The 27,617-nt window shown below is 39.9% G+C and overlaps 1 protein-coding gene across 6 annotated transcripts in view; it reads left to right on the plus strand.

Moving 5' to 3' along the window:
• The window catches only part of SHQ1 (SHQ1, H/ACA ribonucleoprotein assembly factor), a 138,080-nt gene that overhangs the window by 74,777 nt on the left and 35,686 nt on the right, over nucleotides 1-27,617 (plus strand). For all 6 annotated transcript variants that reach the window (XR_010747265.1, XR_010747264.1, XR_010747263.1 and 3 more), the window contains 2 exons: nucleotides 2,656-2,779; nucleotides 13,452-13,572. Coding sequence is in view for 1 of the 6 variants with exons in the window: in XM_066352145.1 (XP_066208242.1) it covers nucleotides 2,656-2,779; nucleotides 13,452-13,572 (245 nt within the window). In the remaining 5 variants the exon portion in view is untranslated. The remainder of the gene's footprint in view (nucleotides 1-2,655; nucleotides 2,780-13,451; nucleotides 13,573-27,617) is intronic.

Below are 27,617 nucleotides of genomic sequence, written 5' to 3' on the forward strand. Positions count from 1 at the left end.
TGTTACTCTTATTCTAATTATAGTAACCTGTAGATAACCAGATAGGGTACTTTGGAAATCAGGAGAGGTAGAACACACTTTGGAGAAAGAATGGTCTGTTGGGGGAGACTTTGGGATGGAGTTTGAGGTGTTTTTATGAGTTGGCATATATCGGGGCTCAGAATTCAAAGATGAGAATTCTACACTGGTAATAACACTGCCGCCAGGGACTGTGCTAAGCATTTTACATATATTATTACCTCACTAATTTCTTTCAATAAGTCTGTGAAAGGGTTATTGATATTTTACAGATGAGGAAACTTAGATCATGTAGCTTAAATAACTTCTCTTAGGTACTACAATTAGTATGGTTAGATCTGATCATTCTTTTATTATTTATTTATTTGTTTATTTATTTAGTGAGAGGATGGAAAGGCAGAGACAGACTCCTGCATGCACCCCAACTGGGATCTACCTGGCAAGCCCACTGAGGGGCAATGCTCTGCCCATTTGGGGCCCTTGCTCCATTGCAACCAGAGCCATTTTTTAGCACCTGAGGCAGCGGCCATGGAGCCATTCTCAGCAGCTGGGGTCAACTCACTCTAAGTGAGCCATGGCTTCAGGAGTGGAGGAGAGAGAGAGAGAAAGAGAGAGAGAAGCAAGAGGGGGGGGGAGGGGTGGAGTAGCAGATGGGCACTTCTCCTGTGTGCCCTGACTGGGAATTGAGCCTAGGACATCCACACAATGGGCTGACACTCTACCACTGAGCCAACTGGCCAGGGCCTTTTTATTTATATTTTGATGATTCTTTTAATATACTAATAATTGTTTTTATGTATATTTTCTAGAAAATAGTTGTGTGCCTCTTACCTTTAAATTTACCTATTTTGGACAAACTTGTCCATCAAAACAGTAACTAAAAGTAGAAGTTTTATAAAATAATCAGTTTAAACTAGATAATTGTATCATCAACCAAGACAAATACTATACTTTTTCCCCTCAGTTAAAATCCTAGCCATAGGCCTGACCAGACAGTGGCGCAGTGGATAGAGTGTCGGACTGGGACACGGGAGACCCTGGTTCAAAGCCCTGAGGCTGCCAGCTTGAGTGCGGCGCTCATCGGCTTGAGTGGGGGCTTACCAGCCTGAGCGTGGAGTCGCTGGCTTGAGCATGGGATTATAGACCATGAGCCCATGGTTGCTAGCTTGAGCTCAAGGTTGCTGGCTTGAGCAAGGGGTTACTCGCTTTGCTGTAGCTCCCGGTCAAGGCACATACGAGAAAACAATCAGTGAACAACTAAGGAGCCACAACAAAGAATTGATGCTTCTTATCTCTCTCCCTTCCTGTCTGTCCCTATCTGTTCCTCTCTCTGTCTCTCTCTGTCTCTGTCACACACATACACACAAAAAGTCCTAGACATATTACATTTAAAGTTGTAAAATTAAGATTATTTTATGGCATCACTTTGTTGAAGCAAAAGATAAATTGTAAACAGAAACGGAAACGTTTAACTTGTATCAGAGAATTTTGCTGCTCTGAGAATTATCCATGGACAAACAGCTTGACCAGTGTCCTTGGCAAGACAGAATTATCAGTCCAGACCCACTGAATCAGAATCTGTAGCTATGTCTGCAGGGATCTGTGTACATATTAAAGATGGAGAAGTGCTTTTCCACAGACTTCATTTGGGGTCTACATATTGCCAAGATCAGCATATAATGGAAACTGGTTTTTGTAGTAATTGCATTAATTACAGAGTTGGTGATCAATTTTATAGTTGTTATTAAAATCTACATAATAACCACCTGTTTATGATTTTATTTTGAAAATAATTTTTTTTGAGAACTTACAATTGCTGGACATGTTAATAACTGTCAATCTCTTATAACTATTTTTTTTTTGCTAGAATTTTTTTAAAGCTCATAATTCTTTTCAGATATAGATTATTCTTTGTCAGGTATTCAGTATTCTTAATTATATCTCATTCATTAAAGATTAATATATATGGAAATTATATTGCTCCTTTAGTTTTAATTTTATATTTTCAGATTTATATATGAGTTACATTAAAAAAATTTTAACTCAATTTAAAAATAGTTTTATAGAAAATTATCTTTGTTTAGTGATTTCAATACGTTTTGAAGTACTAATGGTATCAGTTTAATACTATTCAAGATAAAACTTTTTTTCTAGAAATCACTAGTTTTTTATCAGTAAAAATAAATTACTGAAGTAAATACCCAAAATAAAAAGAGAGACTGAACACATGTCACTGAAAAGTTCTACACCTTTCATCTACATATCTTGAATAGTTAAAAGACGAAAACATGAAACATATATCATTTAGAAATGTCTTTTATGTGCATCTGTATTTGGTTTCTGCCATGTGTTTTAGATTCATGTCTGTAGTTCTTAAGATACTTTTTAAAACTTTCTTGCTATGTATGTGATTTTTAAAGTGCACTTGTGCTATATTGATAAAATATGAGAAATTATAAAGACAAATAAAATTACAATATTATAAGTGTTAAAAGGGTCTCAGTATTTTATGGTTTTGTATTTCTCTTCTACTTGGCTTCATGATGATCCAAATTTATAATTATTAATGGAGAATATATTATGTGCTTTTGTTTGTATAATATGGAAATAATTACTTATTTAAGTGATACTTTACAGACTTGGACTAATGTTCATGAAGTCCTGGTGTCTTTTGGGAGAAGAGTTTTGTGCTACCCTCTTTATCGCCATTTCAAGTTGGTGATGAAAGCCTGCAGAGACACTATAAAGATATTGCAACTAGGTGAGATATTTTTGTGCTCACAAAATTGAAAATGAGAAGTTATAAGCTTTTAGTCTGAGGGCGTAATCATGATTTTTGCTTTTCTTCTATATATAAATAATGAAAATCATTCATCCCACCATTTTTCCTCTGAGATATATAAAGTAATAAGTCCCTCTGTTCAGATGTATAATAATACAGACCATGCAGAGAGCTGTGTACTCTTTCTGAAGGGAGCGGGGAGGTAAATAGGGTGCAAACCATATTCCAAACCATTTTGTATTATTATAGTGGATTGCATCATTCAGTATTTCTTAGGTGCCTATAATTTTCAAGGCACTGTGCTAGGACTATGGGCATACTAATAAATAAGATATTTTATCTTAAGGTAGTATTGATCATAGGCTAGCAGAGCCACTACTTTTGAGGAATTTATCTTTAATTTAAATTATCTTCTTTAACAGTGGGAAACATACAGCTTTTGTTTTTCACTTTTTTCCTTGCCTTCCATTCAAGACATTTCTTTTTTTTTTTTGAATTTTTTTTATTTTATTAAATTTAATGCAGTGACATTGATAAATCAGGGTACATATGTTGAGAGAAAATATCTCTAGATTATTTTGACATTTGATTGTGCTGTATATCCCTCCCCCAAAGTTAAATTGTCTTCTGTCACCTTCTATCTGGTTTTCTTTGTGCCCCTCCCCTCCCCTAACCCCTCTCTCCTTCTTCACCCCCAACCCCCCCCCCCCCCCCCGCCCCTGTTGCCATCACATTCTTGTTCATGTCTCTGAGTCTCATTTTTATGTCCCTTCTATGTATGGATTCATCTTAGTTTTTTTTTTCTGATTTACTTATTTCACTCTGTATAATGTTGTCAAGGTTCATCCATGTTATTGTAAATGATCCGATGTCATCATTTCTTATGGCTGAGTAGTATTCCATAGTGTATATGTACCAAAGCTTTTTAATCCACTCGTCCTCTGACGGACACTTGGGTTGTTTCCAGATCTTCGCTATTGTGAACAATGCTGCCACAAACATGCGGGTGCATTTCTCCTTTTCGAGCCGTTCTATGGTGTCCTTGGGGTATATTCCTAAAAGTGGGATAGCTGGGTCAAAAGGCAGTTCGATTTTCAGTTTTTTGAGGAATCTCCATACTGTTTTCCACAGTGGCTGCACCAGTCTGCATTCCCACCAGCAGTGCAGGAGGGTTCCCTTTTCTCCACATCCTCGCCAGCACTTATTCTGTGTTGTTTTGTTGATAAGCGCCATTCTGACTGGTGTGAGGTGATATCTCATTGTGGTTTTAATTTGCATTTCTCTAATGATTAGTGATGTTGAGCATTTTTTCATATGCCTATTGGCCATCTGTATGTCCTCTTTGGAAAAGTGTCTATCCATCTCTTTTGCCCATTTTTGGATTGGGTTGTTTGTCTTCCTGGTGTTGAGTTTTACAAGTTCTTTATAAATTTTGGTTATTAACCCCTTATCAGACGTATTGTCAAATATGTTCTCCCATTGTGTAGTTTGTCTTTTTATTCTGTTCTTGTTGTCTTTAGCTGTGCAAAAGCTTTTTAGTTTGATATAGTCCCATTTGTTTATCCTGTCTTTTATTTCACTTCCCCGTGGAGATAAATCAGCAAATATATTGCTCCGAGAGATGTCCGAGAGCTTACTGCCTATGTTTTCTTCTAAGATGCTTATGGTTTCACGGCCTACATTTAAGTCTTTTATCCATTTTGAGTTTATTTTTGTGAGTGGTGTAAGCTGGTGATCTACAATAGTTTCCTTTTTTTGCAGGTATCTGTCCAATTTTCCCAACACCATTTGTTGAAGAGGCTGTCTTTACTCCATTGTATTTCCTTACCTCCTTTGTCAAATATCAGTTGTCCATAGAACTGTGGGTTTATTTCTGGGTTCTCTGTTCTGTTCCATTGATCTATATGCCTGTTCTTATGCCAGTACCAGGCTGTTTTGAGTACAACGGCCTTGTAGTATAACTTGATATCAGGAAGTGTGATACCTCCCACTTTATTCTTCTTTTTTAAGATTGCTGAGGCTATTCATGTCCTCTTTTGGTTCCATATAAATTTTTGGAATATGTGTTCTATATCTTTGAAGTATGTCATTGGTATTTTAATTGGTATTGCATTGAATTTATAGATTGCTTTGGGTAATATAGACATTTTAATGATGTTTATTCTTCCTAACCATGAGCACGGTATATGCTTCCACTTGTTTGTATCTTCCTTGATTTCTTTTATCAATGTTTTGTAATTTTCCGAGTACAAGTCTTTAGTCTCCTTGGTTAAGTTTACTCCTAGGTACTTTATTTTTTTGGTTGTAATTGTGAAGGGGATTGTTTCCTTAATTTCTCTTTCTGACTGTTCATTGTTGGTGTATAAAAATGCTTCTGATTTCTGAGTATTGATTTTATATCCTGCCACTTTGCTGAACTTATTTATCAGGTCCAGTAGTTTTTTTACTGAGACTTTAGGGTTTTCTATATACAATATCATATCATCTGCAAATAATGATAGTTTTACTTCTTCTTTTCCAACTTGAATGCCTTTTATTTCTTCTTCTTGTCTGATTGCTGTGGCTAGGACTTCCAGGACTATGTTAAATAAGAGTGGTGAAAGGGGGAACCCCTGCCTTGTTCCTGATCTTAAGGGTATTGCTTTTAATTTTTTACCATTGAGTATGATGTTGGCTGTGGGTTTCTCATAGATGGCTTTTATCATGTTGAGGTATGTTCCCTGTATTCCCACTTTGCTGAGAGTTTTGATCATGAATGGGTGCTGGATTTTATCAAATGCTTTTTCTGCATCTATTGAAATTATCATATGGTTTTTCTCCTTCTTTTTATGTGATGAATCACATTGATTGATTTACGAATATTGTACCAGCCTTGCCTCCCCAGAATAAATCCCACTTGATCATGGTGTATGATTTTTTTCCATATGTTGTTGGATCCCGTTTGCTAATATTTTGTTGAGGATTTTAGCATCTATGTTCATCAGAGATATTGGCCTATAATTTTATTTCTTTGTGTTGTCTTTGCCTGGTTTTGGAATCAGAATTATGCTCGCCTCATAAAAGGAGCTTGGAAGTCTTCCTTCCTCTTGAATTTTTTGAAATAGTTTGAGAAGGATAGGAGTTAGTTCTTTGAATATTTGGTAGAATTCCATTGTGAAGCCATCGGGCCCCAGACTTTTCTTTGTTGGGAGTTTTTTGATAACTGTTTCGATCTCATTTGTTGTAATCGGTCTGTTTAGGTTTTCTGATTCTTCCAGATTGATTTTTGGAAGATTGTATGTTTCAAGGAATTTGTCCATTTCATCTAGGTTGTCTAGTTTTTTGGCATACAGTTCTTCATAGTATTTTCTTACAATATTTTGTATTTCTGTTGTGTCAGTTGTTATTTCTCCTTTCTCATTGCTAATTTTATTTATTTGAGTCCTCTCTCTCTTTTTCTTGGTGAGTCTACTTAAAGGTTCATCAATCTTGTTTACCTTTTCAAAGAACCAGCTCCTAGTTTCATTGATCCTCTGTATTGTTTCTTTAGCCTCTATGTCATTTATTTCTGCTCTGATCTTTATTATTTCCTTCCTTCTACTACATTTGGGCTTTACTTGCTGTTCTTTTTCTAATTCTTTTAGATGCAGGGTTAAGTTGTTTATTTGAGCTTTTTCTAGCTTCTGAAAGTGTGCCTGTAGTGCTATGAACTTCTCTCTCAGCACTGCTTTCGCTGTGTCCCATAAATTTTGAGTTGTTGTATGCTCATTGTCATTCGTTTCTAGGAATTTTTTTATTTCTTCTTTGATCTCATTCTTAATCCATTCATTATTTAACACCCTGCTATTTAGTTTCCATGTGTTTGAGAATTTTTGAGCTTTTCTGTTGTGATTCATTTCTAGTTTCATGCCGTTGTGATCAGAGAAAGTGCTTGATATGATTTCAATCTTCTTAAATTTGTAGAGAGCTCTTTTGTGCCCTAACATGTGGTCTATCCTAGAGAATGTACCATGAGCACTTGAAAAGAATGTATATTCTGTTGCTTTAGGGTGAAAGGTTCTGAAGATATCTATTAAATCGAGTTGATCTAGTGTTTCCAATAAGTCTGCTGTTTCTTTGTTAATTTTCTTTCTTGAGGATCTATCTAGTGATGTTAGTGGGGTATTGAAATCCCCTACTATTATAGTATTGCTGTTGATCTCGCCCTTTAAATCCATCAAAGTCTGCTTTATATATTTGGGTGCTCCTATATTAGGTGCATAGATATTTATAATAGTTATATCTTCCTGTTGGATTACTCCCTTTATCATTATGTAGTGGCCTTCTTTATCTCTTACTATATTCTTTGTTTTAAAGTCCAATTTGTCTGATATAAGTATTGCTACCCCAGCTTTTTTTTTATTTCCGTTTGCATGAAATGTTTTTTTCCATCCTTTTACCTTAAATCTATGTGTGTCTTTTGTTCTAAGGTGTGTCTCTTATAGACAACATATGTATGGGTCCTGTTTTCTTATCCATGCAGCTACCCTATGTCTTTTGATTGGATCATTTAATCCATTTACATTTAAGGTTATTATTGATATGTAGTTGTTTATTGCCATTTTCTTCTTTAAAAGTGTATTCCTTTTTTTTGCTATATTCTTTTCCCACTTTGATCTGTTTACAACAGGCCCCTTAACATTTCTTGCAGCATTGGTTTGGTTGTAATGAATTCTTTGAGTTGTTTTTTGTCTGGGAAGCTTTTTATTTCTCCTTCGATTTTAAACTATAGCCTTGCTGGATAAAGTAGTCTTGGTTGTAGGTTCTTGTTCTGCATTACTTTGAATATTTCTTGCCATTCCCTTTTGGCCTCAAGTGTTTCTGTTGAGAAGTCGGATGTCATCCTTATGGGGGCTCCTTTGTAGGTGATAACTTTTTTTTCTCTTGCAGCTTTTAATATTTTCTCTTTATCGCTTAGTTTTGGTATTTTAATTATGATGTGTCTTGGTGTAGGTTTCTTTGGGTTTCTCTTTAATGGAATTCTCTGTGCTTCTTGGACTTGTGAGAGTTTCTCTTACATTAATTTAGGGAAATTTTCAACTATGATATGATTGAACAACATCTCTATTCCTTGTTCCTTTTCTTCTTCTTCAGGAACCCCTATGATGCGGATGTTATTTCTCTTCATGTTGTCACAGAGCTCTCTAAGAGTTTCCTCTGACTTTTTGAGTCTCTTTTCTCTTTTCTTCTCTGCTTTCATGCCTTCATTCCAGTTGTCCTCTAACTCGCTGATTCGATCCTCTGCTCTATCTATCCTGTTTTTAATTCCTTCCATTGTGTTCTTTATTTCTGATACTGTATTTGTCATCTCCGACTGGTTCTTTTTTATACTTGCTATTTCTTTACTTAGGTTTTCAAACTGCCCCTCCATTGTTGTTCTAAGATCCCTAAGCATCCTTACAATCATTATTTTGAACTCCCCATCTGGAAGTTTGATTATTTCCATATCACTCAGCTCATCTCTCAAAGGTGTCTCTTGTGGTTTCATTTAGGTTGCACTCCTTTGTCTTCTCATCATGGTGTTTTAGTCTGCCTCCAGTTTTCAGTTGTGTTATTTCTAGGTCTTCTTGGGTTGGTATCAGCTATTATTTGTAATCCACTTTCGGATTTGGGCAGCTTCGAAGTCTTGATTTGTTTGTTTTCTTAACAGGTGATAGTCTTTTTAACTGATCTCAGCAGGGGGCTTCCTTGAAACTGTAACCAGGAATGCTGTGGGTGTAACCTGAGACGCTGAAGGTCTCTTCCACCAACTAATCTCACTAGGGGTAGGGTTTTTTCTCAGCTTCAGTAGGGGGAGGTGTATCTCAGATCTCCATGGAGACCTGAGTTACTGCCCCTCCTCCCCACTTCTTGTTTTCAGCTGTGTCTTGTTGCGCTGATTGGAGCTGGATAGATGTCCAGAGGTCTCTGATCCGGAAGCACTTCAGCTCTGTTTTGTGAAGGGTTCAATCCCTCCCCCAGCTATGGCCGCCTCCAGCACGAATGAGTCAGCTTTTTTATTTCGTTTCTTTCATACCTTAGCCCCTCACAGTCTGTCCCTCTCCCTGTCCTTTCCACTTGGGAGATAAGCTGGTCTTTTCAACCCACCTTGCTCCCTGGTCGCCAGGTAAGTGGCTGTGAGCAGTAGTTTCTGCTCTTTTTCCTCTGTGAAATCCTCTCTGGGCTCTCAGCCTCACCCCCCCCCCCCCACCCCCACCCCACCCCCGTTCCTGTAAGCAGGGGAGATTCAGGCACTCCTTACCAGGATTATTGTGTCTTCCTCTTTGCTCCTTGGTTTTTGAGAGCTGTTCTTGCACTTCAGTGTTGGTTTTTCATGCTGATTTTTCCTAAATTGATTTGTATTCCAGTTTGGTGTTGAGAGCTGGGCGTCTGTGCGTCCGCCTACTCCGCTGCCATCTTTTGTAACTCCATTCAAGACATTTCTTGAATTGAGAAAATTACCTTGAAAAGTCTATCTACTGCCCTGGCAGGATAGCTCAGTTGGTTAGAGCATTGGCCTGAAGTTCAGAGGTTACCGGTTCGATCCCCAGTCAGGACACAGATTGGAACAGATTGATGTTCCCGTCTCTCTCTCTCACCTTCTTTCTCTTCCTTCCTCTCTGGCTAAAATCAAGAAATAAAATTTTTTTAAAAACCCATTCTGGGCCAGATCTGTGGTGGTGCAGTGGATAAAGCGTCGACCTGGAAATGCTGAGGTCGCTGGTTTGAAACCCTGAGCTTGCCTGGTCAAGGCACTTATGGGAGTTGATGTTTCCTGCTCCTCCCCCCCTTCTCTCTCTCCTCTCTCTCTCTCTCCACCCCCCTTTCTAAATGAATAAATAAATTAAAAAAAGAAAAGTCAGTCTATTGTAAGTGACTGTTGAACTTGAGTTATTACACATCACAATTAATTTCTTGTTTGTTATACTAGGTTATCTGCACATTATAATGTTTCCATAGTTAAAAGTAATAAGTAATTCTTTTCCCAAAAGAAATACTGATCTTAAATGGAACAGTCTTCTAAAACCAGTGTAGCAAGGGAAGGCTTCAGAATCTACAGAATATTTCATTGTAACTAACTGACTAAGACCTGAGTGTTTAAAGAACCATGAATTTATTTTACCTGATTTTACTGTAGCTTTTACAGGCATTCTTTACTGAGACTTTGCCTATTTTATTTTTATTTTTTTATTCACTTTAGAAAGGAGGGCAAGAGAGAGAGAGAAGGCAGGGAGGAGCAGGAAGCATCAACTCCCATATGTGTCTTGACCAGGCAAGCCCAGGGTTTTGAACTGGCGACCTTAGCGTTCCAGGTCGACGCTTTATTCACTGCGCCATTGCAGGTCAGGCAAGACTTTGGCTAGTTTTAATTTTGTATTCCTTCTCCCACCCCTTTCCTCTTTTCAAAAGACTGTACATTGTTCTTTCACTGTTGCTATTTGTCTAATCCAAATTTCTTAAGCTCAGAAACCTACTCTGTTCTTTTAAATACTGTTTTAGTACTTAATACTGGACCTTGCTCATTGAATTGCTCTTCCTGGATAAATTATCTTGGGGTGTATGATCTTCCCCCTTTACTTCATCTGTTCCTGTCTTCAGCACTTTTCACTTCTTCCTTCTGATCCATTCTTTTGGGAAGGGTGGGTAGAATCCTTCATGAAACATCACTTAGCTGCTGTTATTCAATGAGTATAAAGGGAAAAGGGGGATCAAAAAAGGGAAGCTTTTCTAATATGTCTTCAGAAATTTTGTTCTATTTAGAAGTGACGGTTTATTTGTACTAACACCTACATTTCATTTTATAATTTATAAAGGCATTTCTTATTCATCTATACCCTTGAGCAACTATTAAACATTTACCACAACTAGTTAATTGAAAGGGCTGAACATCATGGTGTGGAAAGAAAACAACTTAATTTTCTCTTCCATTCCCCTTTGATTTCATTCTGTATATATATATTTTTATCCCATTGTTTCTAGATGGTGTGAGTACACACACACACACACACTTTATAAATACTATGTCACACAAACATATATCCTATAGGACACGGTAAATATAGTGTGTCTGTAAAGTCATGGTGCACTTTTGACCGGTCACAGGAAAGCAACAAAAGACGATAGAAATGTGAAATCTGCACCAAATAAAAGGAAAACCCTCCCAGTTTCTGTAGGATGATGTGGCAGCATGTGCGCATGCGCAGATGATGACATAACACCGTGTATACAGCGGAACAGCCCACCGCCATGCCAGTTGAGATGTGGACGGTACAGAGAAAAGTTCAGTGTGTTCTGTGGCTCGCTAAATTCGAACCCGTGACCAAAGTGCAACGTGAATATCAGCGCATTTATAACGAAGCGCCACCACATAGGAATAACATTACCCGGGGAGATAAGCAGTTGAAGGAAACCGGCAGTTTGGTGGAGAAACCCCGTTCTGGTAGGCCATCAGTCAGTGACGAGTCTGTAGAGGCTATACGGGATAGCTACCTAAGGAGCCCTAAAAAATCTGTGCATGAACCCACATGAAACTGCACTGAATAGGTATGAAACTGAGAGAGTTTTCCTTTTATTTTGTGCAGATTTCACATTTCTATCGTCTTTTGTTGCTTTCCTGTGACCGGTCAAAAGAGCACCATGATTTTACGGACACACTGTATTTTATAACTTTATCTGTTACTTTAGATCAGGGGTTGGGAACCTATGGCTCACAAGCCAGATGTGGCTCTTTTGATGACTGCATCTGGCTCACAGACAAATCTTTAATAAAAAAAATAATGTTAAAAATATAAGACATTATCATGTTTTACAATCCATTTCCTACCGCTCACGTTCATAGTTGCGGGTGGCTGGAGTCAATCACAGCTGTACTCCAGGACAACACCAAATTTTTATTGGATAGTGTGTAAGGTACACGGGTTGTTTTATGGCTCTCACGGAATTACATTTTAAAATACGTGGCGTTCATGGCTCTGTCAGCCAAAAAGGTTCCCGACCTCTGCTTTAGATTATAAGATGAATCTCATTGCAGTACTTAAAATGTAGCCTTTGAACTTGATTAAAAAAGTAAATCTTCCATTCCCTGGTTCTGGCCTGATTGGGAAGCCAGCAATGGGGAAGAGAGCTCTTTCAGTATTGCAGTTAGTACCACTTGCTTCCAGAACAAGGCCTCTACTCAGCACCACAGGCTGCTCCTTCTTGACTCTAGGTGGGGTCTCTTATCAGGTATGGAGCAGACACTAGTCTTTGTATCCCACAATTTCCAGGGGAGATAGGTTATGCTTTCCAGGGGCCCATCTTAAAAACCAGCTTTCTCTTTTTAGAGTAATGGGAAAGCTCTGCCTCCCTTTTTGCATGTAGGGAGGGATGTTAGTTTCTTTACAAGGTTAGCATAGAGAGTTTTGTGTCTCTTTTTAAAATGGGAACACTTGATACCTCTTATATCCTTTGTGAGCCTCATTGGAAATGAGTCAGAAAAAGTTCTGCCTTCATGTTAGTACCGTAATAATAACCACACATACTTAATTAGCTACTTTCTATTGGCCAGCATTAGGTTCAGTTCTTTAGATAACCTTATCTCATTTCCCATATTGTCATCCTGGGGGACAGGGATTGCTATCCTCATGTTGCAGATAGAAGATGGGCTCAGAGAAGTGTCATCATTTGCCCAGGGGCACACAGCTAGTATGGTAAACCCTGGATTTAATGCCCAGTCCGCCTGACTCAAAGTCTGTGCCCTTTGAAGTGTTGAAATAGTTATAAATGAAATGATATGAGCCTGAGAGTTATTTTAAAATAATCTAGAGTGGGCAGGGTGTAGGTGAACAAGGTTGGCCACAAGTTAGGAGTTATTGAAACTAGGTGATGAGTGTAGGAGAGTTAACTATCCTATTATCTCTTTATATATGTTCTGATTTTTTTCTTTATAAAATGATTTTTTTTAAGTTTGGCCTCTTAATCACTATGCTTCTACTTCAAATTTAAATTTATTCACCATTTTGTGGAAATAATACAAATACTCATTTAGTTTATATTGCTTCTCTTTGTTAATGTACCTAGTTGTGTTTCATTTTCTTTTAGTAACCACAGTTAATAGCTATAACAATAGAGAATAAGGCCTATTTTCTTAGCGAGAGAGACAGGGAAGACAGTAAGGGAGAGATATGAGAAGAAGCATCAGCTCATTAGTTGTAACACCTTAGGTATTCATTGATTGCTTTCTCATGTGCCTTGACTGGGGGGCTCCAGCAGAGCAAGTGACCCCTTGTTCAAGCCAGCAATTATGGGGTCATGTCTGTGATCTCATGCTCAAGCTGATGACCCCGCCCTCAAGCCCGATGAGCCCAAACTCCAGCTAGCAACCTTGAGGTTTCGATCCTGGGTCCTCAGTACCCCCAGGTCGACGCTCTATCCACTGCCCCTTTGCCTTGTCAGGCAAGGCTTATTCAGTTCTAAGGACAAAATAATGAGCTTTGGACCTAATAACACTGATATAATTTTACGTAATTAATAAATATTTAAGATATTCTAAAGAATAATTGAAACTCTGAACTGCTATGAATATATTACCTCTCAGTGTAAAAAATAATATCTCAGTTTAAAAAAATAAGATCTGTTTTCTTAGGGATGATTTATTTTCTTAAATTTTCTGCAGGTAAAAGTGCAGTTTTAAAGTGTCTACTGGATATTCACAAAATATTTCAGGAAAGTGACCCGGCTTACATTCTAAATGATCTCTACATCTCAGACTACTGTGTGTGGATTCAGAAAGCCAAGTAAGTTCAAAAATTTCCATGTTCCCATTTCTGGAATACCTACTAACTCGAGACGAAGAAAATGAATACCTGGGGGACACATTTTAATGAAAGAGAAGCCCCATGTAGCTACCAAACACTTTAAGAAGTTACTGGATCAGCAGCGGTAGCTTGGTGAATTTGCTTAGGGAGGAGGTACAGATGTTAAGAACTTTAATTTTACTTTTTTAAAAACATTGGTACAGCCTGGAAAATAAATGTTAAAACAGGCAGTTTAAGTATTCAGTGTCATACTATTGACTGTACAATATGAACTCTCAAGACCAGGTGTTTGAACCCGTTTATAGTTTAGTTACAGTGTAGTCTGTGTGTGTGTGTGTGTGTGCGCGCGCGCGGACATTCGCAGCACCTGTGTAAACATCTCAGGACACAAACCATATCAATGCACAGAGCTGTACATTCATTGGCTAACCACTGGTTTACAGACTTCATTGTTCAAAGTATAAAAATACAACCTCCAGAGCCTAACAACATGATTCTTAGTAACACATATCTAAGGGTCTTAATTAGGCACAAATGGGTTCCTTGCACTTGGTATATAAAAATTTTAAAAGGCTTTATCATTGTGTCACTCAAACAACTATACTAAGTTTAAAAATGCAGTGAATTTTTATTTTGTGAAAGGATCCTATAGACCCAATTCGTATCGTACATGCCCAAAATATCCATTTCAATATCAAGACACTACGAATTGAGAACACAGAAACACAACTCATGGTTGAAATGATTCTTAGGTACTGTAGAAAACGAATATCATTTATGACTTAGAAGAAAAATGATCATGATAGTTTTGTTACTGTGATTGGTCAATTAATGCTTTATTGTGGCTTTCATGTCTTTTTCAAGTGAACCATTATATAGAATTTATTTTTGATTTTTTTTTTCATGAGGAAGCAATTGTATTACAGAATGAAGTAAGAAAAAATCTTGAAGTTATATGTGTTGTAAAGAAAATGCTTAGGGACTGCTCAAGATAAAGCCTACCAGTATTCAGCAGGTGATGTTGGTATTTGTATTGGATGTTTATATTTGACCAGATGGGAAATTGCATCTCTAACCCTAAGGTCATGATGTCATGTCATCACTTCATTAAATCCTTTTGCCAGTTGAGCTTATCAAGTTCTTTGCTGCCATTTCCTGTTGTTTTCATAATAAAATTAAATTGAAATAGTCTGTTTGGTTGGGTTTAGATCTTATTTATTTGAGGGTGAGAATTTTATAAACATACAGTGAATATTGAGATTGATGCTAAGATCCCATTTTTATGAGTTGCATTTTTATTGATGTAGAGAAGATCATATCTCATTAAGTAGAAGGGTGCCCTCAGGTTGATATGGGGAGTATTAGACTTTCTCTTAAACATTTTTCCTCTTGGTTCTAAATTTCAGGAAATGAAACTAAATTCTTAGGTTCTAAAAATTGTTATAATAATTTTTTTAAAAATGGATAATGTATTGAGGAGTGAGATAGGAACAAGAGTTCATCAGGAACTCTTCAGATTACTTTGGAGATATTTTTTCAGCTTTATCACTTTAAATAAAACTTTCTTGCCTGACCTGTGGTGGCGCAGTGGATAAAGCGTCGACCTGGAATGCTTAGGTCGCCGGTTCAAAACCCTGGGCTTGCCTGGTCAAGGCACATATGGGAGTTGATGCTTCCTGCTCCTCCCCCTGTTCTCTATCCCTTTCTCTCTCTCTCCCCTCTCTCTCTAATAAAAATGAATAAATAAAATCTAAAAAAAAAAAAAATTTTTTTTAAACTTTCTTTTCCCTAAGTAAGCTGTGGTGTTTCCACTTTGTATGTTTTTATGTATTTTCATTCTAACCCAGGTATTTTTTCTCCCCCTTGAAATAAGATGTTTATCTATCTAATTTTTATTAAATTACCTAATTTTATTCCTAACTTTTTTTTTTATAATTTTTATTTTATTTTTTTTAATGACTTTTTTTAAAATTATTTATTTATTCATTTTTAGAGAGGACAGAGAGAGGGAGAGAGAGAGACAGAGAGAGAGAGGAGGGGGGAGGAGCTGAAAGCATCAACTCCCATATGTGCCTTGACCAGGCGAGCCCAGGGTTTCGAACCGGCGACCTCAGCATTTCCAGGTCGACGTTTTATCCACTGTGCCACCACAGGTCAGGCTTATTCTTAACTTTTCAAGTACAACATAATTGAACTTTCCAGTATCATTGTTGCTGTGAACTTTCTTGGCTCTGAATTAATTATACTGCAATGAATGTCCATGATTCTTATAACTTTCTCACCTTCCACTTTCTGATTTATTTCTTTCCCATATACAGTAGTTGATCAGTGAAAGCTAGCACCTTATTTTTATGTTTTAAAATAATCTGTATTTTTCTTTGTCTCTGTTTGTTTTTTATTATAATAATAAAGACTGCAAAATTTTATTTGAAATACCAGACAAGTGCTAAATTGTGACTATCACAAAGAACAGCATTCCATTTTTTTTTTTTTTTTTTTTTTTTTTTTTTAGAATTCCATTTTTACAGGTAAGCATTTACTTTGGCAAAAACGTATTGTAATATGGATAGCAAAGTCATTCTTATATTGAATTAATAAAGTTAGGGCATTAGTTACAAGTTTTGCTTTAGTATTACTAGGTTGTTACTTGGGTCATCTGTATCTTATAGGGCATATTTGTAGATCTTAAAAAGTGACGCTACTGTGTTCTTATTCTGAGTTACAGACGGCAAATTATTTTTTTGAAAAGGAATGCTCCCTGATGTTATTTCATGTCAGCTTCATTGGAAGTTTGAAATCGGGTGGCCACTGCAGCAGATGATTTGCCCCTGAGGTCAAGCACCTGTAGCCTTACATAGGCTATACACACATGGTACTGCCAAGCGTTCACATATTAATCATGCAAAGTGCAAACACACAAGTCTAACATATCTGTTTTCACAACAATACACCCCTTTAGGGTTGTTCGCCTCACAATCCATGCAATAGGTATCTTCCGCGTTGGTCCCTGTGCTAGGAGTGAGGTACATTATATAAACAGAGACTATAGCAGCAGCATGAGCTATACCAAAATGACAGTAATTACAAAGGTGTTCTTCGCAATGACATTTCCCTAAATACCCAAGGGATAACACATTTCAATTTTAGGGTTCCCAGGGAATTAACTGGAGACTCACCTCTAGCCCCCTACCGAACAGTGCCAACAAGGGCACACATCATAGGTGGGGAGGCCTGTCCAGTCTAGGGCCATGCTCATTGAAGAAAGTGCCCTTGGTGCATCTCTGTAACTGAGTGGGAGCAACTTCCCAATGCAGGAGGTCCACAGGTACTGGCTCCCCCTGTCAGTCAGGGTCTCATACCGTCCATAAGTGACGTGTCCATCCAGCAAGGGAAATGGTGCCCCTCTCTGGTCACAGTCTCTGCTTCAGGAGTCCATTTACTGCTCAATGATTAGTCCACAATAGACAGCCAAACTGTCTGTACAAATCACCAAGTAAAGGTCCATTATAGGCAACTATCTATACAGTTCTTTATTAATGGACTTCAACACCTTTCCGGAAGCTCTTTGTTCATTGCCACAAGCCCCATCCAAACCCCTCAGCAAACTCACAGAGCCTGGTGGGGTCTAATACATTTAAGGTCTGTGCTGCCTTGCAGTTCTCTCAGCTGCTGCAGTCTTGCAGCCATGTGACGCAAACACCAACCATTTTCTTGGCAGCTGCCAGAGCCGGCAGCTTTCTCTACTTTTTTCAGTGGCTGGAACGTCTGTTTCAGATTAAGATTAAGCTGCCACCAAAGCTCTAACAGGACTCTATTAGACTTGCCATCTATTTTCTCTCTCTATCTCCCCTGGTCACGATCAAATCTATCCACAACTGTGTTTGGGTAAACTTTATAGGCCCATTTCTCTTGGTAGTCAGTGGGGGGACAGCAGAGCAGCAGCCCACACACCCTTATGGTTCTGTGCTGCCTCCACTTCCCCAAATCTGCCACCAGCTGTGTAACAGTGTTGATGGGCTGTCCCACATAGGGGCTCAAGATAGCCACTAGTGACTGAAAAGGGCTGACAGGGCACTACAGAGAATAAGGTTCCTCATCCCTGCTGTAAATATTGCCTCATCTGGACCTCGGGTTGAAAGCAGCATTTTTCATACCTAGTTCCTGGAGGACTTGCTGCAGTTCAGTATATTACTGCCACCAACTCACTGCCCCGGCAAGTCTCCAGCATTCTGCCAGATTATACAAATGGCAGCCATCACCCATTCTAATAGGGTATGGTTCCTGGATTGTCATGGCAGTTCTGAGTACGCTATCTCAAGGAGGAAGGTGTGGTAATGGTGGCTAATTTCTCCATCTCTGTTCCAGAGAGCGTGATGCCATCTACCCCTATGTCCTACAACTGAAGCAACCAGGCTGCCAGGGGCTCAGTGGGTTTCTGTCTGAATTTCATCCTTAACTCCATCAACTCTGTGTGGGTGTGGAGTCGGACCACAGAGTGCTCAACTGCTTGCGAAGGGGGTTGTGTCTGCCTTTTGAGGCTCTTTTGGCTGCTGAGTTTTACCTTCTGGGTGACCTTTGGCCAGGCTCTGAGTCTGTGACAGTTGTAGCCTGAACCTTCCTCCTTAAAGGAGTAGGATGAGTTGGAAATGCCTGCTGCCGCTGACTCAGAGCCACTCCACTGGCATGAATGCAATTCCTTCTTCACTAACTGCTTCAGCTTTTATGGCTGCTGGCTCTCGGCCTGAAGCTGAGAATGGAGCTCTTGAACCTATAGCTGTATCTCTAACGACTGCTGGTGCCAGTTTTTGGCTTCTGGGGAAAACCAGAGGTCTTGAATTCACAGTACCTTCTCAGGTGACCATTCCAGTTCAAGCTGTTATTGGTGCTCAAGTCTGCGGCTCATATGGGAGCTCTCGAACTTTGAGTGAGTTCTCGCACAGAGCTTTCGATTTCTGTCCACCAGACTAAAAAACCACCCAGCCCACGGCCCGCATCAGGATAGCCACAGGGAACCACATGCTCAAGAACAACCACTCCTCTATCCTACTCTTCAAGGGTGTTGGTGACTCTATAGCAATCTGATTGAATCCTCCCACTACACCAGATGTAATGCTGGTAGCCAAGGCCAGGCACACTGGATTCGGGCAGATGGTAGAGAAACTGGAGCCAGAAAGTGTCGGGCCATTCCCATTTAATAGATTCTTGCAGTGGTGGGGGAGCGAACAGACAAAATGTTTCATGACAGTAGGCGAACAAACAGCAAAATGGCCCCTCACAGTGGCAGGCATGCAATCCGCCCTGAGGGCAAGCACCTATAGCCTTACATAGACTATATATATACATGTGGCAGAGGCCACGTGCTCATGCATTAATCATGCAGTGTGGAAGTGAGCAAGCCTAACAGCTGTTTTCCCAACACGAGGGATCAGGTTAGGTATTTTGTTTTTGCTACATGGAAAATTTTTCCTTTTTTTAAATTTAAACAAAATTAAAATTAAAACCTCAACTGTCTTCAGTATGAGTCCGAGATTGTGTAGGTTTTAAATAAAAAAAATTTTTTTTTCGTACTTGTATAATTTTTAAGATAGTGGGGAGGAAATTTTGAAAAAGTATATTTAAAATGCTGAAACTTTTTAAATTGAACTAATAAATAGTTTACTCTGATTAATTCTTTTGGTACATTTATGTTTTTTACTGCTTTTTAGCATACTTTTACCCCACTAAATGAAATGCTATTTTGTACCCCTTGGACACTAATGTGGAATGTTTATAGAGGGAAATAGCTATCTCACTAGAGTTTTATTTGATTCAGTAAATCATGGCCTGCAGCTTTTTCCATTGTGAACAAATCTAAGCCATTCTGACAATGAAATCTTTTTTTTTTTTTGTATTTTTCTGAAGCTGGAAACGGGGAGAGACAGTCAGACAGACTCCCGCATGCACCGACCGGGATCCACCCGGCACGCCCACCAGGGGGCGGGGCTCTGCCGAGACCAGAGCCACTCTAGCGCCTGGGGCAGAGGCCAAGGAGCCATCCCCAGCGCCCGGGCCATCTTTGCTCCAATGGAGCCTTGGCTGCGGGAGGGGAAGAGAGAGACAGAGAGGAAGGGGGGTGGGTAGAGAAGCAAATGGCGCTTCTCTTATGTGCCCTGGCCGGGAATCAAACCTGGGTCCCCCGCATGCCAGGCTGACGCTCTACCGCTGAGCCAACCAGCCAGGGCCGACAATGAAATCTTAACATTTTAGAAAATCTAGGACCTTACTATTGCTTTGCATTGCTTCCGTTGCTTTCTCTGTGGACGTGCTTTGGGAGAGAGGGTAGGGTTATGCTCCTGAGAACAGCACAAGTCTCTTCCTTTTGGCCTCTTGTTGCTGGTTTATCTGGCAAAGGCTATGGGAGTGAGGGTAACTCAGATTCAGAGGTAAAACACCAGCATTGAATATGAAAGTAGAATTATTTATTTTTTCAACCACTAATTATTAAGCCATAGAGTATGTCAGGCACTGGTGTTGGGGATACTCTTCATCTTCTAGTGGGGAGTACAGATGTCAGGAGAGTACAGATGTTGGGGGAATATGATGTTATGGTTTGACTGCAGCTACAGTAGGGAAGTGTGGGTGCCGTGGAAGCACCAAGGGGCTACATACCGACTCTTGGAGTATAGAAAACAGCTTCCAGAAGGAAGAGTTGAAGCTGAGATGAGAGATTGTAAGAGTTGATTAGATACAGATGGGAATCAGGTAAAGAATATTTCAGAGAATAAGGATAGAAGAATATGCCTTTTTTTTTTTTTCATATTTTTCTGAAGCTGGAAACGGGGAGAGACAGTCAGACAGACTCCCGCATGTGCCCGACCGGGATCCACCCGGCACGCCCACCAGGGGCGAAGCTCTGCCCACCAGGGGTAGATGCTCTGCCCCTCTGGGCGTCACTGCCGCGACCAGAGCCACTCTAGCGCCTGGGGCAGAGGCCAAGGAGCCATCCCCAGCGCCCGGGCCATCTTTGCTCCTATGGAGCCTTGGCTGCGGGAGGGGAAGAGAGAGACAGAGAGGAAGGAGGGGGGGGGGGTGGAGAAGCAAATGGGTGCTTCTCTTATGTGCCCTGGCCGGGAATCAACCCGGGTCCCCCCTGCACGCCAGGCCGACGCTCTACCGCTGAGCCAACCGGCCAGGGCCAGAATATGCCTTTTTAAAGAGCTTGAAAACTTGGAATGCATGGGTCATACTACAGGAATAGGAGGACAGAAATGAGGCCATCAATTTCATGCATAACTTTGGCCACATAAAAAAATATTTGCACTTTGTCCGGGGAGGTGTGGAGCAACTGAGGAGTCTAAGCTATAGAGTGTCTATAGGAGTGACATAATGAGATAGAGTCTGTGAAGGTCCTTTAGGCCACATTGTAGGGAATGAATTGGAGTGGGACAGGATCAGACTTGAGATTAAAAGGCTGGTTAGGAGACAGTGATTAGGCAAAAAGCAGTTGTAACTTGAGCTAGGTAGTGAGAATAGGGAAGGACACTAGTGATCAGATTTGAGGGATAGATGAGACAGGACTTAGAAATTGATTGGCTGTCAGGGGCAAATGGGTGGAAGTGAGAAGAGGAAGGAATCAAAGGTGCGATCCAGATTTTGACTTGGCTAGTTAACTGGGCTGTTGGAAGTGCATTTACTAAAATTAAATAATATTGGAGAGAGCGTAGTTTGGAATAGAAGTGAGAGGGAGGGAAAATTTGGAGTTCAGTTTTAGAAATGTCGATTTGAGGTTTGTCTCTAAGGAATATCCATAAAGAAATAATTAGGAACATTTGAGTCACAGCTGGATAAGATGTATGGAGAAGAGTTTGTACAAAGAAGGCTTATGAATTAATAGCAAAACATAAAAAAAGATATATGGTTGCATAGAAATGTTACACATCTGAGTATAATAAAAATCAGGAGTGTGGATCTGTTCCAGGCGGTGGAGATAACGTCACATAGAGGAGCAGACAAGTAAAACATGTAAGGACATGACAAACATTTCCTGGTTTCTGTAACTGTTGTGTGCTGGAAGAATGGGAGTGAGGCTTTCTTTGGACTTGGATCACAGTTTTCTCTCTCCTATTAGGGTTCCTTTATTATTAAATGAGAAAGTCTGTAGTGAGACTGGGGTCACATTGTTAAGCAACAGTGCCAGATATGAAATCTTTATTTCTTCATTCTGTGTGCTGGATGCTATCTGTATTCTTGACCTAGAAATCAGTTGTTACATAATAGAAATCCACTCAGGCTTTTATAGTAAAATGGGGACTTTTTTAGGAGCCTACTGGTCACCTTCTTGAGTCCAGATGCTGGGGGTACTGCTAGGCCTTATAAACTCAAGTCATGAAGTGTGGCAGCTACTTATTCTATGGTGGTCTCTCACATTGCTGCTTTCTATAGTTGCTTCCACTCTTGTTTCTTGAGGCACATGGAAAATGGTATTCTGCTGCCTTCAGTCAAAGTTCCCTGGTTTCAGGAAAGATGAACTTGACTCTCCTGTTTGTAATTCCAAGGGAGGGAGAGGTGGTTGGCCCCGTATGGTTCAGTGTCTTTTTCTGGCCCAGTATGATTGGTCACAGTGAGAGCTTGAGTTTGGGGGTTCCTCCAAAGTGGTACACACATGGCCCCAGGACCCACTTTGTCACCAGTGAGTGGCATTTCTCAGAGAAGGATGCAGATGGGGCATGCAGATACCATAAGAAGTGTTCTGAGCCATAGCTGGAGGAGAACTCTGACACCTACCACTGCCTGTGTCACTGGTATTCATAATAAAAATACAGTACTGAAGGTGATTTCAGGAGTCTGTTAAATTCAGGCATAGTGTGTGATAATCAGACATTAGGTGGTTTTACTTTTGTATGGGGAGTTACTTCTCTGATAAATGGTAAGATGTTGTGTTACGTTACCTGCTAATGATTAGCATATAGGAATTTCAAGGAACAATTGTGCATAATTTCAAGCAAGTTAAAGGTCCTTTGAATTGAAATCATTTGGGTAAGGTGCTTTTTCTGACATACCAGGTTACTCTTTAGTTTCACTGGTTGTTTTGTTGTTGTTTAATTTATGTTTTGTTTTTAGAGAGGTAAGAAGAGAGAGACAAACTAACATTGATCTGTTTCTGTACGTGCCCTAACCAGGTATTGAAACCATAACCTTTGAGTATCAGGACAGACTCTTAACCAACCATGCTATATGGCCAGGGCTTACTGTTATTTTTAATTTAATTCACCAATTTATTCTGGATGGGAGGGGGTTGTACCTCCATAAGGAAAGATCAGTACATGCCAATATCTGCTCACTTGATCCTTTTCATGTGGGTTTGTGTAGAAAGGATTTACTTTGTGGGTCTTTACCTGACCTGACCACCAGGAAGGAGTTCAGCAGTGCTTTCCGGGGATGGTTGCTTTTCATGAGACTTCTAACTCTCAAGAAATGTGCCCGTAAATCTTAGGGTTATGAATGTTTCTACAGATTTCAGATGAAAATAACCCTTTTTTGAAGATATGAATTATTTCCTTTATGCATATTGAGAAAAGCAGCAAAAAAATTGCATATCTGAATGTTAAAGTTTTGTGGAGTTTTTTTGGTTGGTTTTTTTGCTTGCTGGTTTTTTTGTGGGTTTTTTTTTTTAATTTTTCTTTTTGTGACAGAGACAGAGAGGGGAACAAATAAGGACAGACAGACAGGAAGGGAGAGAGATGAGAAGCATCAATTCTTCGTTGTGGCACCTTAGTTCATTGATTGCTTTCTCGTCTGTGCTTTGACGGGGGGGGGGGGGCTACAGCAGAGCGAGTGACCCCGTGCTCAAGCCAGCGACCTTGGGGTTTTGAACCTGGGTTGTCTGTGTCCCAGTCCAACGCTCTATCCGCTGCACCACCACCTGGTCAAGCTGTTTTTTGTAATTTTTATACTACTTTTTTCTCAAGGTAAACTTTGTGTTTTAGAGCAGTTTTACATTTTGAAAAAGTGTGACGATGGGACAGAGTTCCCAGGTGCCCCTCACCGAGGCTTCCCTGTTCCTAGCAACCTTTGTGTGGTGCGTTTGTCATAGTTCATGAACCCGTATTGATACATTATTCATCCAAGTCTATGATTGATTTAGGTTTTTCTAGCTTTTAGCTAATGTTCTTTTCCTAATCCAGGATACTGTATTTTTTATTTTTTTTTATTTTTATTTTATTTTATTTTTTTCATTTTTCTGAAGCTGGAAACAGGGAGAGACAGACAGACTCCCGCATGCGCCCGACCGGGATCCACCCGGCACGCCCACCAGGGGCGACGCTCTGCCCACCAGGGGGCGATGCTCTGCCCATCCTGGGCGTCACCATGTTGCGACCAGAGCCACTCTAGCGCCTGAGGCAGAGGCCACAGAGCCATCCCCAGCGCCCGGGCCATCTTTGCTCCAATGGAGCCTTTGGCTGCGGAAGGGTAAGAGAGAGACAGAGAGGAAAGCGCGGCGGAGGGGTGGAGAAGCAAATGGGCGCTTCTCCTGTGTGCCCTGGCCAGGAATCGAACCCGGGTCCTCCACACGCTAGGCCGACGCTCTACCGCTGAGCCAACCGGCCAGGGCGATACTGTATTTTGTTTTGTTTGTTTTTATTAAGAATTGGAACTCAAATGCCTAGATTCTTGTACATTTTTGTTATCTGAGTACTTACGTGGTATTGGAAGGTAGTGAAATGGTATTGGGATATTAAGATACCTGAGAGACTAGTACATGCATCCTAATCATCATGAGTCCAACTTTGAAAAAAATAGGTTTGGCATATTTGAGAATTTTTAGACATTTGGAAAGATAATTCACATCATTTTTACTTCTACATGTACTTTGAACTGCATGATTATGATACATTAATAAAACTAGAGGTTTATAAAAATAAATAGGGAAAAACTTTATATTTCCATATTAGTTTTTTTCTAAGTAGGGGATGTTAGAGGAGAAAATGTAACTAGGAGTTTTTGTAAAAAATAAAGAAAAATGTTCAGAGGTAAATTGATAGGCAGCTCCCAAACTGCAGAGTGTCTGCATTTATCGGTCCTTTGAGGCTTGCATGTGTCAGGCCCATTGTAGAGCGGTGGCTGGGTTGTTTTGTGCCTGTCTCCATTTGTTTTGGTCCTGGATACTTGGCTTCAGACTTCTCAAATCCTTGGTTTTGCTTGCTGGCCCCTGGCTTTTTACAGTGTGTAATTAGCAGATTGGTGTTTCCTCTACCGCCCCTCCACATGTGTTTCTGCACTTCAGAGGTCTCTGAGGGTTCTCTGGAAGAGACACACAGCATCAATGAGTTCTGGTGGGAACTGATTTAATCAGGTTCTATAAACAGGTATTCTGTACTTCACATAGAATTTTCACTTGTCATTCAGAGAACAGGCTTACATTGATTAATGTGGTATACGTGTGGTTATTGTATTTTGTTTTCTGTTTAAAGGGAGCTTTGTCGAGAGTAACAAGAAAGTTTTTTTAAAAAACTGACAACTTCAAGTACATTATTTTTCTTCCTTCTGCCTATTAGGATTAAAACCCAATCCTCACTATAATGATGATCTCAGCAGACTAGCAGGAATCTGTGGCCTTAATGTAAGGGTTGTGATGTCTCCTAAATAAGTGGAGAACTGATTATATTCACAGCATGCTGTGAAGGAGAGGAGATTGACTGTCACCATCTGACTTGTCCCGTTTTCTTGCTCTGACTGCTCTCCTGCATAAATTAGGTCTGGGACATAACAAGTACGCAGAGCATATTGTTGTGCCTGGGGAGGGAATGATGCTGGGGAACGGCTTCCTTGAGGTGTATTTCCAGATTTTAAGTGATATAAGGTATTTATTTTAGATATTTTTATCATTGATTATTTTTTTATATTCATAAACAGCTTTCCAAGAAACAGTTTTTATCTTTAAAAAAATGGATATAACACAGTATTGAAAGATTTTGAGGCCCTGGCCAGTTGGCTCAGCGGTAGAGCGTTGGCCTGGCGTGCGGGGGACCCGGGTTCGATTCCCGGCCAGGGCACATAGGAGAAGCGCCCATTTGCTTCTCCACCCCACCCCCTCCTTCCTCTCTGTCTCTCTCTTCCCCTCCCGCAGCCAAGGCTCCATTGGAGCAAAGATAGCCCGGGCGCTGGGGATGGCTCCTTGGCCTCTGCCCCAGGCACTAGATTGGCTCTGGTCGCAGCAGAGCGACACCCGGAGGGGCAGAGCATCGCCCCTGGTGGGCGTGCTGGGTAGATCCCGGTGGGGCACATGCGGGAGTCTGTCTGACTGTCTCTCCCTGTTTCCAGCTTCAGAAAAATACAAAAAAAAAAAAAAAAAGATTTTGACACTGTATTTTAAATGGATGCATATTAACAAATTTCTGATCTATTTTTATTTTTTATTTTTTTATTTTTTTTTTTCAGCAAAAACTATAATTTTTTTTTTTTTTTTTTCCTTTTCATTTTTCTGAAGCTGGAAACAGGGAGAGACAGTCAGACAGACTCCCGCATGCGCCCGACCGGGATCCACCCGGCACGCCCACCAGGGGCGACGCTCTGCCCACCAGGGGGCGATGCTCTGCCCATCCTGGGCGTCGCCATGTTGCGACCAGAGCCACTCTAGCGCCTGAGGCAGAGGCCACAGAGCCATCCCCAGCGCCCGGGCCATCTTTGCTCCAATGGAGCCTTGGCTGCGGGAGGGGAAGGGAGAGACAGAGAGGAAAGCGCGGCGGAGGGGTGGAGAAGCAAATGAACGCTTCTCCTGTGTGCCCTGGCCGGGAATCGAACCCGGGTCCTCCGCACGCTAGGCCGACGCTCTACCACTGAGCCAACCGGCCAGGGCAAAAACTATAAATTTTAATGAACATAGTTAAACATAAATCATTTGTAAATACTGTTAAGTATTAAATAAAACTTTCAGAAATTAGATGTATATAATAGTATAATAATGGATCAGTAATTTTCTAACAAATATAAATGCCTATAATTTCAGTGGGGTGGAGGGATAACTAAAAACTGCAATTAGTTATTTAATCTCAAATCACTTCTCTGGTTTCTATTCTGCTGACTCAAAAAAACAAAACACAAAATAACAAGGAACAGGAACCAAGGAGAGTGAGTTCATTCACCGAGAGGTTACATCAGCGAGAGTAAGAATTCCCACTCAGCTTTGTAGCAGATGTGAACTAATGCTTATAAACAAATATGAATCATTGTGATTATTTAAAAAAAAAAAAGAAAAAATATTATTTAACAAGTATGTGTTTGCATATAGCATTTTTGTTAAACCATCATGGCCACTGGAAATGCAGATTTATTTTTATCTACATACTGCGAGAAGTGTGAAAAGTTCTAGAAAAATATTTTATTCTTTATAGACTGGCCCCCACCCCTGCTGGTCTTCTGTGTTTTTTTTTATTTTTTATTTTTTTTTTTTATAATAATTTTATTTTTTTAATGGGGTGACATCAATAAATCAGGATACATATATTCAAAGATAACAAGTCCAGGTTATCTTGTCGTTCAATTATGTTGCATACCCACCACCCAAAGTCAGATTGTCCTCTGTCACCTTCTATCTTGTTTTCTTTGTGCCCCTCCCCACCCCCTTTCCCTCTCCCATTCCCCCCTCCCCCCCGTAACCACCACACTCTTATCAATGTCTCTTAGTTTTACTATTATGTCCCACCTACGTATGGAATAATACAGTTCCTGGTTTTTTCTGATTTACTTATTTCGCTTCGTATCATGTTATCAAGATCCCACCATTTTGCTGTAAATGCTGATCTATTTTTAGATATTTTCATTTAGTATAGCTTTTCAGAAGGCTTAAAAGAAAATGTGCTGTCTTCCTCATGGAAGCCTCATGCTTTTGCTAAAATGATAAATTAATACTTTCATAAAACATACTGTTTTTTCTATTTTTATTTTATCCTTTTAATGCAGAGGAGCACTTACCACATGAAGCACATAAAACTATATTTTTAGAGTGTAGGGAGACTATAACAGACCTGTCTATTTTTTAAGAAAGA

The sequence above is a fragment of the Saccopteryx leptura genome, chromosome 10 (genome assembly GCF_036850995.1).
Source record: "Saccopteryx leptura isolate mSacLep1 chromosome 10, mSacLep1_pri_phased_curated, whole genome shotgun sequence".
Taxonomy (NCBI): domain Eukaryota; kingdom Metazoa; phylum Chordata; class Mammalia; order Chiroptera; family Emballonuridae; genus Saccopteryx; species Saccopteryx leptura.